The sequence below is a fragment of the Tursiops truncatus genome, chromosome 18 (genome assembly GCF_011762595.2).
Source record: "Tursiops truncatus isolate mTurTru1 chromosome 18, mTurTru1.mat.Y, whole genome shotgun sequence".
Taxonomy (NCBI): domain Eukaryota; kingdom Metazoa; phylum Chordata; class Mammalia; order Artiodactyla; family Delphinidae; genus Tursiops; species Tursiops truncatus.
In genome coordinates this window covers 11,649,786-11,666,112 of record NC_047051.1, presented here as the reverse complement: position 1 = coordinate 11,666,112, position 16,327 = coordinate 11,649,786, and the positions used below count along the sequence as shown (strand labels likewise).

Here is a 16,327-nt window from a genome sequence, read left to right as displayed (position 1 = left end):
ATTCCACCCAGAGACAGCAGAATGGGTCATTTCTTTAGACAGCTCGACCATTTAAAGCACTGGGGGAGGTCTGGGGCTTATATATATGATGTGTTTTTGCTGATCACTTCCCTGGGAGTCACATCATTATCCAACACCTCCAGGGTGCCTTGCAGTATATATTAATTTCATGATTTATTTGTTAAAGCAGAAAACCTCCCCCACATTGGACTCTGTGCCAATGCAAACTTCTGGGCTCTGAGAAAAAGAGTTCCTAGTGTCCTTTTGCCAGGACCTGGCAGGGGAGGGGAGGGGAGCTGAAAGAGAGGACATGGCAGAGAGAGACTGGAACACTATAGATCTTTGTACAAGCCGTAAACGAAAGCCAAAAACGTGGCAGGACGCTTACCCAGTGAGATTTTCAGTGAAACTGAATTGCTGTGAACACCCAAAGAAATCAGGATTTCTTGCTCCTTAGAAATTTCTGTTTTCAAAGCGGAGAGTCTTTTAACATTTACCATTTTGTTGATGTGGCTGCAGGAGAATTTTTTTTTTCCTGTTCCATACATGCAGACATACACTACATGCAATTTGATAGCAGCTCTAGGCAAAGATTAAATTGGGCAGAGAAATAATGAAACCTCATACTTCCCAGTGTCATATTCTAGAGTAAATATATTCAAGTCCCAGATTACTTGAGTTTTAAATAATTTCCTCTTTTTTTCAGAGTACATACATTTTTACAGCATATTCAATGTGAAATCACTTGAGCTGTTTTTCTTTTTTAAAACAAAGAACTTAGACACTATGATCTAGAATTTTTTAAATTATTTATGCTCCTAAACATACATCATGCTCGTCAGCAATACTGAATATTTAACTACTTCCATGGGTGTTTTTCTTTTCTTTCTCTTTTTTGGTGGTGCTAGAACTCCAGGTAAAGCAAAAGATAACTAAGTGACCTATTTGATACAACCAATCCCAGATCTGGGTTACTAAATATTTAATAGGAGTTTCCAGAATTGGCAGGTGGCACGAACGCATGCATATACTTTTCTGGACTAGTTGCATTTCATGTTTTTTGATTGAACCCTTTCAGCAGGGAGTTACACAAGTATGAGTTACTGGTTCAGGAGTACACTGACAGCACTAAATAGAATGCATACTCTTTCCCCATGCTCCTCAGCGCTCCTGGGGATTTAACATTGCAAGTTATTCTTCTGGCCCTCTCTCTCTTTAGTTCTTTCTAAGGAAATTCAGTGTAGAAGCGCAGTGTCCTTCCTGTCTTCATCGATCGTCAGCATTCTTTGTTATCAGCTAATATTCAATCAGTAATTTTTGAAAGTAACTATCTCATGGTGCTTCTCAGGGAAACCAGACATTCTATCCTCTGTTTTCATCATTCATGTAAGACACAAGTATATTCCAAAATGTTTGTTTCCACAATTTTCTTTTGGAATGGACTGCCAGCACACTTGTCCATGAAAAGAACTGCTTTTCTGCTCCTGCTGAGGGCTTACAACTGCTAGAGAGGGTGCTTTTTCCACCTCTGTCATTTTGGGATTTGTTTCGTTTTTCGTGGTCTTTTAGTTTAACTAGTCTTTGGTTAGTTTGCCTTGGTTGCTCAAGAATGCTTTGTCCACGGTATTCTGGGAGACTTGTAATGACTGAGAGCAGGAACTTCAGGGTAATTCTCCAATGAACAGACAACACAGATGGGAGGGGAAATGCTACTTTAATCAAACCTGGATAAATTTTGAAACCTAATCCATGTGAGTTTATTAAAACATCAGCTAAGTAGATCTCCAAAAAAAACTTCAGTTAGTATTTGAAGGTTAAAGGTCCAACTGATTTTGTTTTTCTATGACTGGACCATTTTGAATGCAATTTAATATCAGTTTCTCAGTTCATCACTAATATGTTTCCGTGGAGACTGTACCAACTGGTTAATATAAATTGTAAAATGGGCCGTGTGATGCTGAGTTGTGCATTAGTTGCAAGCTTATTTAATCTCTTTATCCACTACAAAGTTGTGAAAAAAATCAACTCAGGCTCAAAATAATTGACATTTTGGAGAAATATCTGAAAAAGCGCCTTGTCAATTCTAATGTTGCACAATTCACATGTTGAACACTATCAATAGTTCAAACATGAAAGAGAATATGGCTGTAAATTTCAGGGGTTATTTCAGGAGAAGCTGGCCGGCCATAATATATGCATTTATGCATCTTCTCCAGAATGCTTTTCCCTCATAAATGTCCACACCCTCCATAAGAACCTGGGGTAGGTCACTAGGTGCAGGGCAGGGCTGGGAGTTAGAAACGAGCCAGGTTGGCTGCCTTTGTTATTAACTTTCAAAATAGCACTGGATACGTCAATGTATACCTCATAACCATGTTCCCATTCTTAAAGTGCACAGAATTAGACTCAGGGGACCATCACAAGATAAAGGAGCCCTGGCATTAAATAATATCCCCAACTCAAGCTAAAGTATAATTGCAAAGGAACAATCTTCTGCTGTGAGACAGAATGTGAGAGGTTGAAGGAACAGCTTTCATAAATGGTGCATTCTCTAAAGATCATTTGACAATTTAATAATGGAATATAATTGATTCACCCACATGATAGAAATTTCTGTAATTAATATAATACTATTATGACTTCTATTTGATAGACAGGAAAAAAAAACCTGATTTCAGCATAGATTTCATGCAGACAGAATTTTTTCCCATGGGCATGAATGCTTTCCCCAGAGGCTATCAAATGATGTATTTTATTTTAAACTGCCTCTATTATAGGAGTGCTTTTTCGTAAATTATATACACCCTTTAAAATTAAAATATATATATACTGTTTAGAACAGAGTATCAGCTTGTTTTTTTCAGAAAATCAGCAATTAAATCATTGGTCTTTAACCGGTAGTTCTCTTCCCTTAGTTAGAAACCTCACTATCTGCTCATAAAAGAATTCATGACACTTTTTCTTTCTCGGAATGACAAAGGAGAAAAGAGCATACTGTCATAACAAACAGACTCTAATCACAGGTGTAATTTATGACATGAGTGTAGTTTAACATGCATTCATGGTTCTGAACCTTAATGTTTTCTGTTCGTGTTGTCATTTTTTTCTTCTCTTCCTCCCACCCCCTACATTATTAAGATCAAAGAGAGGACAAATGATAACTTTATATTAAGGTCCTCGAGTTGGCTGGGAGAGTAATTACCAGCTGGAGGCTCACGGGCATCATAGAGCCCTTCTCGAAGGAGAAAAGGTATCTGACATTTAGGTCAGGTGACATGATTAGGTGGAAACCCATTGCTGTCCTTATAACTACAACAGTCTGCGTCCATTGTTCCTCCACTGCCTTTCCCAGTGGTCGGGGGATTAAAACCAAACCAAACCAAACCAAAGAAACCCAGAACAGAGCAGAGACAGGGAAACAAAAAGTTATTAAAATGCAATTTATAGACATAAAATGGAATTAGAGATGACATTTTAACGGCGGACTTCTTGAGAGCCGAGGGATGGGAGGGAGGCATTATTAGATTTGCTCAGCTTGATGAAGAACCGATGACTCAGATGTCACTTCCAATTTATTTTTCCTCATTTAATGCTGTTTATTATTTTAACCAACAATTTTCCTAATGCTTTTGAGTTCTTCTTTTGCATTTTGGTCGTGCAAATAGAGCATTTCAGTCTAATTGAACAAATCCATACTAATCAATGGGCAAATAATTGTGATAGTGGGAAGCTTCCTTCTAAAGCGAGAGGCCTCTGCACTGGGGCATTCCCAAATGCGGAGTTATGGGGCACTTTGCCTGTAGATGGCAATAAAGAGCCAGTTACTGAGTAGCCATCCCTGGGCTGAAACAGAAATGCAGGCCTTCATCTTCCTAACAGCAAGTGTACTTCAATTTTTTTTTCTAAATAAAACGAACTGTACATTTTTAAAAAGATTAAAATCTCACATTGCTGTTCCGTGAACACTGGGATAGCCTAGTTTATAATCAGAATACCGAATCTTCTGAGCAGTTTTTAGTTTAAACAAGTGCCCCGGCATGTTTTTGAAATGCCTTTGTGAATTTTGTAGTAGAAACTGTCATCAGCATCATGCCAGTACCACACTTGAAAGCATTCATGAGCCTCTCCAGAAAGAAAGGTGGTCAACTTGCATCCTCTCATGGGCAGAATGGGGGAGTGGGCATACAGCATGATTATTGTTTCTCAAATCTGGGGACTGAATCTTTTATTCCTAGGTAGCCAAAGGCTAACAACTTATTCCAGGAGGAACAACTTTGAGAACTTACCCTGTTTTCTATTTATTGTACCTTTTGTTACTCACAAGCACTTAACTGTACATATGCATTTTTAATATACAGCGAAAATTATTTTTCATTTTATTTTCTTGGAGAAAATTTATTGTTTTATACCATACCTTTTTAGTTCAGAAATGTAATTGATTCACCTTTAAGAACAGCTCTGCTTCTGAAGATTAACTCCTAAAGAAAGAAATCCAAATTGCTGTGATTTATGGGGATTCAAAACTTGATTCTTTTCTACTTTTATTTCATATTTATGAAGGCCTCAAACATAAGCTTCATGGGGTAAGATTTGGGGGGTGGGCGTCCAATCTGCTTTCTCTTAGGTGGCTAAAGCTGATTTCAGCACTTTATTGTAAAGCATTTTCCATTGCTCTAGAATATGAAGACGTGTTTATATCTTTTGCAATTGAGAGGATATTATTAAGTGTGCATTCAAAACCTTGTTTGACAAATTAGATCTTTTCTAACAAATTGGCCTCCGAGATATTCATGGGGGATTAGTGTCTTTTCTCGCCTTTTTTATTTTCAATGTGCAGATTTAGGATATTAGCTAGTCACCCTGCAGAAGAGGCATTGTAACTCTATATACATATATAGTCGATGAAGAACAGCTTGGTCTGGAGTCTTAATACTTTAGCACAATGTCGATCCACTGAGTTGCCCCATTTCTCTCTGCTCAGCTGGACCACGGGTTTACCATCAAGAGATCAGGGTCTTTGGACTACTACCAACAACCAGGAATGTATTGGATAAGGTATGAGATGGTGCAGCTCAAGTCAGTGTTTCCATGGCAACGTGCTGGCAGTCTCCATTAACCAGTTCCTTCAGTGGATAAACATGCTTTTGATTTGTTATCCAGTCCATATGCTGCTTTATCAGTTTCATTTTAATCTTGATTGAGATGCCACACCCCCTCATTCTTTTTTTCACCCCATTATTCACACTGACATTTGCCAGCTTTCTTTCCATTGCACATGCTCAGTATCAATTTTCCTTACAGTTAAAAGGACAGTATATTTAGTGTTAATGTCAAAGCATTTACCTGATGTTGCTAATTAAAACAATGATTTCTAGTGTTTTGTCCCTTAACAAATGGAAGAACAATAGTACCTTAGTATATGTTCTATAGAAGTATATACTGTCATTTTAAAATCATCAAGCCCGACCTTAACCTTAGTAGATGGATGAAACAATGCATTTACACCTTAGTCATAGAAGCTCCTCTGAGCACAGTGAGCTATAGAATGCATTGTGTGTGTTGGTAAGCTTGTGTTTTCAAATCCTCCACCTTTTTGTTTCATTTTGTTTTTGTTTTATTGTTACCTCTCTCCCCCTGGAAATCCCTTTATGTACTAGCTATTGCATGAACTTATTTTTCGATATTTTGTAACGGTCAGATTACTTAGCTGGCTTATCTGCTCAAGCAAAAGGGACTATGGGAGGTATCGATTTTTTTTTAACTGGGTTAAGAATTCTATCCAATCGTTTTCTATTCCAGTCAACTGCACTGGCATTTCCTTCAAGGGGCATTGTTTGTGTCTCTTTAAGTTATCCACAGGCAGGATGAGTTTTGATGATATGAGGAATGAACTCTGAGAAGTGCTAGGCAACTTTTCTCCTCCATCTTAATGTTTCTGAAATGATCTCCAGGTAAAGCTCCACATCTTAGCGTTTGCTAAGAAAAAATTCCACTGGGTTTGGCATTTCCCCCAAACGATGGTGCCTTATGCTGTTCATGGAATATATAAATTTTTTTAAAAAAAAAAAAAAAAAAAAAAAGGAAAGAAAAGAAAGAATAACATATATAATATACAATTTAACCCCCAATTATTACTCCTAATTTTTTAGTCTAATTAGACACTAGAATCAAAGGCATTAGAGATGCAGAAAAGGCCACCCTTTGACAAACTCTCCAAATATCTAAGATCATGATATTTCTAAGCCTGCTGAAAGCAAGAAAATACCCAAACTTCAATAAATATCAAAGTCAGTTTTACACAGAAGGCTGTTTGTATCTTCTAGACATGTCTGCATACAGGAGTTGCACACTCACCTTTTTATTTACCTAAATAAATAGCTTTATAGATACAGAAAGAACTTTTTTATTTTTCACCTTTCTTTTGCGGGGGGGTGTGCGAATCAATCATGATTTGCCTTTGGCAGACTCTTTACATGGAAGATGATCCATCCATCTTTTACTTTTTCCTGAAAGATAATACACATTTTGAAGAGTGCACGTCTCAACGTAGCCCTAAGGGTAAATGCTGACCTGCAGTCTGTCCGCATTAATTAGCTTTGCCTGGTTTTGTTCTTTCTATAAATCGAATCATGCTCCATCCTTTTTTAATTGTATGTCTCCTAACCTCAGGCATATTAACCAAACATTTATGAGTTTAGTTGATATACAATTAAAAATAGGCATCAAACATGTCTAATTACAGTTGTGCATATTTGTATAACATAAATTACACATAAATTTCAAAAAAAAACCTCTAGAAAATTATATTACTAAATTGGTGGGCTTAGGGGTGAGTGCAAAACACCAAATAAACAGTAATTAATAAACGTAGCCAAGTATAAAAAGGTCATTTGACTAAAATCCTAGCGATGGTTCCCATCAGCAGACAAAATGACACATCCCTGAATAATGGGCAGGAGCAGATGGAAGATAATCTCTTTTTTCTTTCCCACATAAACTGCTCTGCTTTCCAGCTGGGGGCAGTAACAACAACGTTTATAGATAATGCTGTACTAAACAGCACACCCAGTATGTAAAGCTAAATTGGAGAAATGATGCTAAAAACTCATCGGCGTATATGCTTAATTAGGAAGTTTTACAATGCCATTTAGCCCGGAACGAACACACTCTCCTCACTGATTGCAGATGCCCGCCTTTTATCTCCTTGGAAGTGGGAGCATTTGTCTAACCATGGTGGCAGCCAACTTTTTAACATAAGCAATCATTGCAGGTGAAACATCCCCACTCCCAATTGTTGTGTTTACAAGTGCTCCTGGCTGTTTTCACTGCTCTGAGCGGAACGCCTGGGAGAGGAGCTGGTGTTTTGTAAAGCAGCTCACATCAGGGCAGAGGCTTGGGAAACGGCTCTTCGGGGTGCCCAGAATTGGCATGTCCCTCTTAGTAGGCTTTTTGGGGATTGGAGACATGGTGGGGGCCATGCCTCCTCCTTGCATTCATTCTCCTGCCTCGAACAGAGGGATGCTTCCAAGCGGTAGCCAGGGCAGCAGCATCCTGCATAGCTTCCTTTTCTGGGAGACCTTTTGCTCCTGTGCCCCAGAGTCTGGAGGTGAGCCTCTCCCAGGAATGAGCTGCCTGAGCCATTCCACCCTCTCACACACATCCCTGCCTCTCTCAAGTGAAGCTGTCCCTGTGGCAGGTACTGTGCCAGCAGCACATGGAGAAGAATTCCTGCATCTTCTGCACGCAGAACAAGGCAACAGCCAGAACCTGATTAAATGAAACAAATATCAAAACAAGACATACGCTAAGAATGCCAAATGAGAGATAACGCAGAGGTGAGCTAGGACAGAAGGGGGGTTGAGGTCAGGCCTGACGTGACTCGTGTGCGTACTAGATTCAAGCACTGTCCTGAAACAGCGAGTAATGAGGCAGAGCGGCAGCAGCCGTACGCAGCCCTTGCAAGGCTATTAAATGCTGTCGTGCTCGGGTGTGAAAAGGAGTGGGGTCAGTTAAATGCATCTAGCTCGGCGCAGGTTTGGAAGACCAGTTCCCACAAAAGCCAGAGAGGAACCCCCCTACGTGGTGTGAAGAGGGTTCCAAAGGCACACAGCAAGTTGCAGGGCACAGGTTGCTTTAGGGATGGTGGCCTTGGCCTTGCTCTGCCGTCGAGAAAAGTCTCCCCATGCTCCATGAGTGTAAAAAGCGCTGCAGGAAGGAAGGAGAGGGGCCTCTGTTCTAGGAAGGGATTAACCACCCTCCGTACCCCAGCACTTAACACATAGGAGAGGCATAGATTTAAACTTCAAAACCATCCAAACTGTGATTGCAGAGAAAAGTATAGGGGAGGTATGAGGTTTGGTAGGGCAGCTGTACCGTGATGCTAAAAAGTGAGTTACTGGCCAGGAGGCTCAAAAGCTGGGCCGCAGTACTTTGTATTATAGTTCCACAAATGGTCATAGAGAGAGACACAGGGCTAGGGAGACATCTGTGTTATTTTACCAAGTCAAACAACAGGTTGCTCGCTGTTTGAGATTTTATTTTGTTTCGTTTTACCTTCAGAGCCCCCTTAAGAGCAGGTCCCAACAATATATATATATTTATATATATATATATATATATATATATATTTGTCTTTTTAAAACTTAACGTACTTGCTATTAGAAATGAGAAATTTCCATGGCATTCCAAGACTTACTGATTGGGTGTAAACTGTATATGTTTTCCTGAGATTCCTGGTGATTCGGTATTGATGGACAATTTTGTGGTATCGTATTTATTTTCATCTTGCTTCAGAACCTCTTTCCCCCTTTATGATTTAAAAAGATGCCTACACTCTATTCTATGTATTCTTTCCTGCCATACTTTGCCTCCGTATGTTCCTCAGTGATGTTTACGGATAGGATGTAGGTTTTATCAGGTTTAAATGTGTAGGAAAGAATAATCATAAAGAACTTAATCATAAGTATTGACACACTGTTATTCTATTAAGAAAGAGTGTAAATATCCATATGCTGAAGTCAAACAATTCTCAAATACATGTCAAACACATGACACTTCTAGAAACTAAAAAGTCTTGAAAATTGAAATGAAACCAACTTGATTAAAGATTGGCAGCTCTGTGCACGGAGAGTTGCACAGAGAGTTTGTGGCTTTGGTGTCAGGAAGCCCTGGTTTTGGATCCAGCCTGTCCTACTTACTGTGTTGTGACCTTGGGCAAGGTACACGTTCCTCCTCTGATTCTTAATTTCCCCATCTATAAAAATGAGACGAGTATTATCAACCAACCTTCCACATCTGTCATGAAGATGACATGAGTGGCCTGTGCAAAAGCACCTTCATGGACCCAGCCCAAATGAGGAGCCCAGAAAAGATAGAGTCATCCACTCCACACCACACGAGAGACAGATTTTCCTGGGAAGACTGATCTCTCTCCAGATCCAAGCATTTGTAATTAAAGTAGAACCGTGACCTTTTTTGATGTTCTGATTGGGATAAACTGTTGAATAACTTATATGTTAGATTATTCATGAATTGGGGCATTAAATTTTACTTACTCTATAGCCCCCCAAATCCTGATGAAGTGTAAGTTTAAAAAGTTATCCTCTAGGGCAGGGGTTGGCAAATTACAGCCAGCCAATGGGCCAAATCTAGCTCACTGCCTGGTTTTTAAATAAAGTTTTATTGGCACACAGCCACACCCATTCATTTATAAATTACCTATGGTTGCTTCTACTCTACAAGGGCAGAATTGAGTAGTTGTGTCAGAGAATCATATAGCCTACAAAGTCTAAAGTATTAACTCTTGGTCTTCCCAGAAAAAGTTTCTCAATTCCTGTTGTAGGAGAAAAATGTTTCTAAATTAAAAGACAGGGAGTTCCCTGGCGGTCCAGTGGTTAGAACTCGGCGCTTTCGCTGCTGCGGCCCTGGTTCGATCCCTGGTCAGGGAACTGAGATCCCACAAGCTGTGTGGCGTGGCCAAATTAAAAAAAAAAAAAAAAAAAAAAAAGAGAAAAAAAGCACCACCTGGCAGGCTTGTTAAAAACTGTATCACCACCAGCTAGTGGAATGCACGGCACATAGAAGGCACTTCAATAAATATTTGTTAAATTAATGAGCGATTGAATTTTCCCATGAAGGGACCATTACTATAGAGAAACCTTGATTGTGAAGATAAATGTGTTTTTTTAAGAGTTTGGACAATCAAATCACATATGAGATGCTCTACAGTAGCATCCCACTATAGCAACCCAAGAGTAATTCTTCGGCAAAGCTAAAAAAATTGTTTTTGCAATAAAAGGAGTTACCCCTTAATCTACCTGCTTAGTAAGTTCTAAATTTTCATAGATTTTCTTAAGATAAACTGTGCCTACAGCTGTCCTTTAGTTTACTGGCATGATGAAGGAAAAACAACATGGCAGCTCAGCTTAGCTTCCTCTGTGAGAAAATCAGGGGCCGTAGGGCAGAAGAAACACGTGAATTTTGCCCTCTAGAAACCTGACCTCAGCAAGTGGCTGTCATTTTAACCCCCTGATGGGAGGCCATCAGCAACCCTCTGCAGAGTTGGACCAATGTGGGATTCTATTAAGAACCAGATCAGCGGGAGGAGCCTATATTTATGACGTGGTGGGGAAGCATGGGGCCGCGCTGCCCCAGGAAATGCGGAATCACATTTAAGAGATGGGTACCTAGAAAGGAGGTTTGAAGGCCGCTGGTTTCATGAAGCCTGCTTTTGCCATTTAAATGGTCACCTTCACTTTAGGGAAATACCGTGTCTTAGACCCAGATACTGTGCAGTTCCTGCCTGGCGAGACCCCAAAGGGATGTTAAAGCAAAACGAAACAGAACCGTAATAAGCATGACAGCAAGCCAAAAAAAAAAAATGAGAAGGGTGGATATATCAATCTAGGTGTCAGTTTAATTTTACTATCAAGCAAAACATTTCCAAAGTGGCAAGCAAATCGTAACTCAGTCCCTACAGAGTAAGGGCAAGCAAAGGAGAGAGCGTTCCTGAGATTAATGCCCCAACAGCTGCATCCCTGGCTCAGTCTCCTAGGTAGTATGAATAATGGATGGGCTCAAAGGCAACATGCACGATAATGTTCTTTTATTAATGAAATGAAGACTGTTTGGGATGGCTGGCAATAAATTAAGAAAAGCGAAGAAGGAAAAACAGTCACCGTTCGCCTCTGAAAAATGCAGTTACTTAAATCCAATAATTACTGCCACGACAGGAAACATTGCCTCCGAACTTAAACGAGGTACATCTCTTGTGGGTCCTGCACATAGCGCAGAACAGAAATATTTTTGATCCATAGACTGGAAGGCCTGTTGTTTACGAAGAGAAAAACATAACCCATTTTAGTAGATTGATGGTGATATTAAGCATATTCAGGTATTTCATAGGTGGAAGTTTCCCTAGGAGTGAGGCACTGTCCTTCAGCTCAGGCTGTGGACTGGGAAATGGCTTGATGTGGTTAGAAAACGTGTCCAAGGTCACATAATCAGCTGAGCTAGGACAAAAAGCTGGTTCTCCTGACTTCCCCCTGCTGCTGCTACCAAGGGGATTAAGCTAAAGCTACCAGACAAGGCAAGCATTACACAGATGTGGGTGACTCAGACTTGCAAAAACAAAGTAATGCTCCAATTCATATTCTCACTTCATTCCTGACCTTCCACCTCCATGCTGTATTTTTCCTATAACATTGCAAAGATAGGCCAGATGGGTACCTCCTAGGTATTTATGCTGATTTCCAAATTTAATGTCAGAAAGAAGATTTAAAATATCTGAGTACTGTGTGGAGGATAGTGTTGTTTTATTTTAACAGAAAAGGCCAAAGATCTATCTGTTGTTGGAATACATTTTCTGGGTATTAGGCAAGCACCGTCTCTGATTCGCGCATGCTTGGTGTTAGGGCAGGCACCAAAACGTGATGGATATGAATTTCTCTAAGAGCTCCAACTGCTATGTGTGTCGCCCCCAGATTTGCTGAGGTAACTGGCATGATCTTACCGTTCCTCTGTTTTCACACTTCATCTAGCATCTCCTAAGGACACTCTCATCACCAAGAGCTTGCGGTCTGAGGTAGGGATATGCAGTGTTTCTTTCATGTAGAGCAGGTTTATATTAGTTTCTCCTTATCATTTTATTTGGTCAGTTATTTGGTCTGTCAGGATCCCCCAGTCCACTGTTAGCTGGCTATAGCCCCGCACACGACATAGCCGTTGTTATTGGGTACATATTTTAAATAACTAGATTAGAGCTTCCTATTTGGTTACTACTGGTCAGCTCCAGAATCTCAAGAGATTTCTTGCTCACCTCTAACCTGTGATACTTAGCACCAAAATGTGATAATGCAGGTTTCAGATTGTCTTACGAGCTTTTAATGAAGTGATAACTTACTGAGGAAACACTTGGGAATTCTACTGCAAGTCCATTCATGTCTGGTCCACAAAGCTGCAAACCGTGAGCAAAATAACCAATAAAATAATAAATCCGTTAGGAAGTCTTAAGTTTTAATGGAACATCAAGACTTAGGACCACCTTACCTTACAAAGATAGGCATTAGGGAGGAGAGACCCAATTTCCTTGATATCTGGGAAATTTTTGTGATTGAGAAAGAGGAAAGCAGTCTTTCAGAAATGGTTGAAAGGGCCCTGAATTTAAATCTATGATACAGCGCTTCAGAGGGAAAGTTATGTTTTGAATGTTTTCTGGGGATAAAATTACCAGTTGGATAATATATATTTTTATAGCAATACTTTAAAAAATTATGTGTTGGCCTATTATTTCTATTTCTTTGCTGAATTCATCTGTCTTGAACTACATGTTGGGCCACAGAATTCAACTGTAAAATTTTAACTGTACAGATTTTAGAGGCAATTAATTTTACAGCTACACTTAAAATTCTAAAGGTATCATATATAACAGTGCTCACTGTGATAAGGAATTGGACCACAATATGTAGTTGTTGAGTAGATAAATATATGAGGTGATTAATGTTATCTAATGTAAGCATTTGATCCTATCTAAAACAAATTGCACTCTTAAATATTGGACTCATAATACCTTTGACTTCTTACTCTTTTGTATTATAGAGTTGTTCGGGGTTCTGTTTTCTTTTGTCATTGCTATTCGGAAAGTACATAATCACCTAAAATAATCTAATTCTGTATTAACTGAGAAACATTTAATATGTCCCTTATATGTGTGTCACAGTTGCTAGGCATTCTGGAAAAATGCAAAGAAGTTTCAGATCCTACCCTAGAGCAGCTTGCATGGGATTTGGGAAATATGCACAGGAACGGTAATAGGCCTGTGTGCAGTAAGTGTCAAAGGTTTGGTCAAGACAGTACTTGCCTGAGGAATTTAGAAAGAAAAAGTGTGATGCAGAAGGTAAAATTTGATCAAATCTTGGAAAATAGAGAAATGCGAGTGGGCAGGAAGTGGGAGAGGTGATGTCAGGTTGGTGAACACGGTAAGCCAGGATGCAGAGGTGAGCGTGATTAAAATACCTTCAGGGAGATATCAGTTTGGACTGTGTGGATTGCAAGGGAAGAAAACCCAAACCAAACTGGCTTTCAGCAAAAAGAAGAAGTATGATTTTATATAATCTGAAAGGTCCAAAGGTTGGGTCTGGCTTCAGTGATGTGTGGATTCAGCACTCGGTAGGGCTTGGTTTCTTTCCATCCCTCCACTCTGCCTCCCCGTGCCGGCTTTAGTCTGGAACTTCACGTGGTACCAGGATGTGGGAAGCAGCTCCAGGCTTGCTATCCTCTCAGTTGGGATTCACTGTGAATGTGCAGTCTCAGTGAAAGTCTCCTCATGTCCCGTGAACTGGGCCGGGTGCCCATCCTGAACCAATCACGGGTATTGGCGAACACAGTCAGCACAGGCTTGCTTCTGGGTCACAAACCCATCTGCACCCCACCCTCAGAGATGGAGGTAGGGTCCCCTTCACTGGAACCACAGATTACGTGAGCGGGGGATTTCCAAAGGGAAACCGAGGTGTGGTTAACCGTAAGCTAAATGGATGCTGTGCCCACTAACGGGGACATGAGGTCTGCTGATATCACAGTGATCGCTTTGAGTAATAACAGGAACTAGACCCTGGAAGTTTTTATTGTAAGCACATTGTGACTGTTAGGACAAGGAGTCCAACTTTATGAGGAATTGTAAACAAATTGGACCTGCTGTGTGCAGGATGGGCTGGGGGTTGGCTGCTCTAGAGGGAAATAATGCGACCTCTGTTGTGCTTTCTCGTATTTCTAAAGCCACAGCACTTAGAGAGTATCTCCTGTGTGCTAAGAGCTGTGGGGAACACAGACAGGACGCCCAGACTTGATCTTGCCCTCCACAGAGTCTACAATGTGGCAGGGAAGACAGTGCATCAGAGTCGATTGCGTTGCAGGCAGGATGCACAGTGATCGCTGTACTGGGCTTCATGGGAACACAGAGAGGTTCTTAAAATGAACCACAGTCCATAGAGCCAGAAGCAGAATAAGCAAGAGCCCTGGGAGGAGAGGTCTGTGGACAGTGATGCCCTCTCAGTCATCTTTGGGAGCAAGTCTGTTGGGGGCACTAAGCATTGCTTGTGTAGCATTTGAGAATGTTGCAAGGACCTGGGTGAGTCAGGAACTGCCTGTCTATCAATCAGCAGACCCAGGTCTCCCTAGGAGTTTACAGGCCTAGAATGGGATTGTCCACGTGGTAGAGGCTGGCTTGCTGTCCCTGAGAGAGCTCTCGGGCCATCAGCACGTGAAGCTCTAGTCTTTTGGCCTCTGAGGCTGCTCGTGCTATCTCCTCCCTGGCTCACCCTGGCTAGGACCGGAGGAGGGAACCACTGGAGTGCGGTGGCTCCTTTGAGTTCTGTTTCAATAGACTTTAAATGGGAAGAAATTGCCTGGGCCTCACATGGGAGGAGAACTGAGTTCTATTCCTAGTCAGTGATGCGAAACGGGCAAGTCTCTCCACATACCTGGGCCTCAGTTTCCCTGCCTGTAAAGGCAAAGCCCTGGGCGAAGAATGCTTTATAAATGCTCTTTCAATTCTAAGAGTCTATACATCCAACAGAAAGAACCATCACACCCTTTTCCATGACCTGTGATCATGACATGCTATGTCTCCAAAAATAGCTGCTGTGAAGTTACTGGTGAATCAGCACAACTGAAAGCTCAGGAGCATTTGAGCATGAAGGCCCGTCAACAAAGGCCAGCATTTAAAAGCTGCTAACTAGAGAAACTGGCAGGAGTGGCCAGGACTGACTGCTTAAATGGGACAAAGCAAGGGCTGTCCAGGCAGAGGGACAAGTAAGGAAGAGGATGTGACTGACCTTATGAGCATCTGGACAAATGAACATGAAAATAAGGGGGATGGGACCATCCAAGCCCATGAGTGCCACCAGCGTCTGCATAAACTGCGTTACAGTATTGGTGGAGAAATGGCTTATTTCAGTGCTGACAGCCAAGAGAGTGACTTGGAATAATTGAGTCAATTATGGGGAGATGAGGTAAATATGGAGAAGGTGCCAGTGAGAGTAGGCAGGGAGGGAAGGTACTCTGAGGTAAGTTCTAATGAGAGCTTTGTTTTGCATTGTTTTCCTCTGACCTGCAGTTCCTTCATTTCAAAACAATATCTTACATTGTAAAGAAAAACAAAACAAAACACCACCTTCCATTTCTGGGAGTCTTCACCATTTTGAAAGCATTTGCACATCCATTTTTATGTATAGCAACTCTGGAGGGTGGGAGGGTGTTATCCCTGCTCCTTATTTAACTGAGAACTGAGTGAACGGTTCCCATGGTCAGCAGTGGACGGAACAGGACTCAAAATTTCTGACTACAAACCCGCTGTGCAATTTTCTCCCCGACACTAGAGAACCTCAGTCCACTAGTCAGTCAGTATTAGTCCCATGCCAGTGACTGTTTTCTTTCTCAAGAAGGTAGAAATAAAAATATTTTTTATGACCAAGAGAAGCGTTTATATTACTCTTGGATTAACTACAGAGTGGTTTTTATGTGTCAGACTAAATAGACGCCTGTTTTTTACATTCAACTCTACACAAACAGAGCATTTTCAGTTTGCTTTGAAAGCAAAATACCATGTGTTGTAACTTTACAATGTTTTAAATAAAGTTAGGAATTTGGATTTATGATGCTGAAAAATATCATAAAATCGGTGGGTATAAGACCAAGAACTATGTATGTGAGTTGAGGGTCCTTAAAAATTCGACACTTCGAAGAATCAAAGGTAGACATTTCAACACACCAGTTATTGAATCATTGTATTAACAATCTAGTGAAACGAGAAGTGAATTATTAAAGTTTATCT

General features: G+C 40.7%; 1 protein-coding gene and 1 long non-coding RNA gene across 6 annotated transcripts in view; one reads left to right on the top strand and one right to left on the bottom strand.

Annotated features, from left to right (window-relative positions):
* The window catches only part of LOC109550235 (uncharacterized), a 110,973-nt gene that overhangs the window by 16,947 nt on the left and 77,699 nt on the right, over positions 1-16,327 (bottom strand). For 2 of the 3 annotated variants that reach the window (XR_002176673.3, XR_012327586.1), the window contains one exon: positions 6,415-6,506. The exons of the other annotated variant lie outside the window; for it this stretch is intronic. This is a non-coding gene — a long non-coding RNA (uncharacterized lncRNA). The remainder of the gene's footprint in view (positions 1-6,414; positions 6,507-16,327) is intronic. 3 annotated transcript variants of the gene reach the window in all.
* DCLK1 (doublecortin like kinase 1) overlaps positions 1-16,327 on the top strand; it is a 325,943-nt gene that overhangs the window by 304,696 nt on the left and 4,920 nt on the right. The window contains exon 17 of one of the 3 annotated variants that reach the window (XM_033843538.2): positions 4,982-5,055. The exons of the other annotated variants lie outside the window; for them this stretch is intronic. Coding sequence (XP_033699429.1) covers positions 4,982-5,055 — 74 coding nt within the window. The remainder of the gene's footprint in view (positions 1-4,981; positions 5,056-16,327) is intronic. 3 annotated transcript variants of the gene reach the window in all.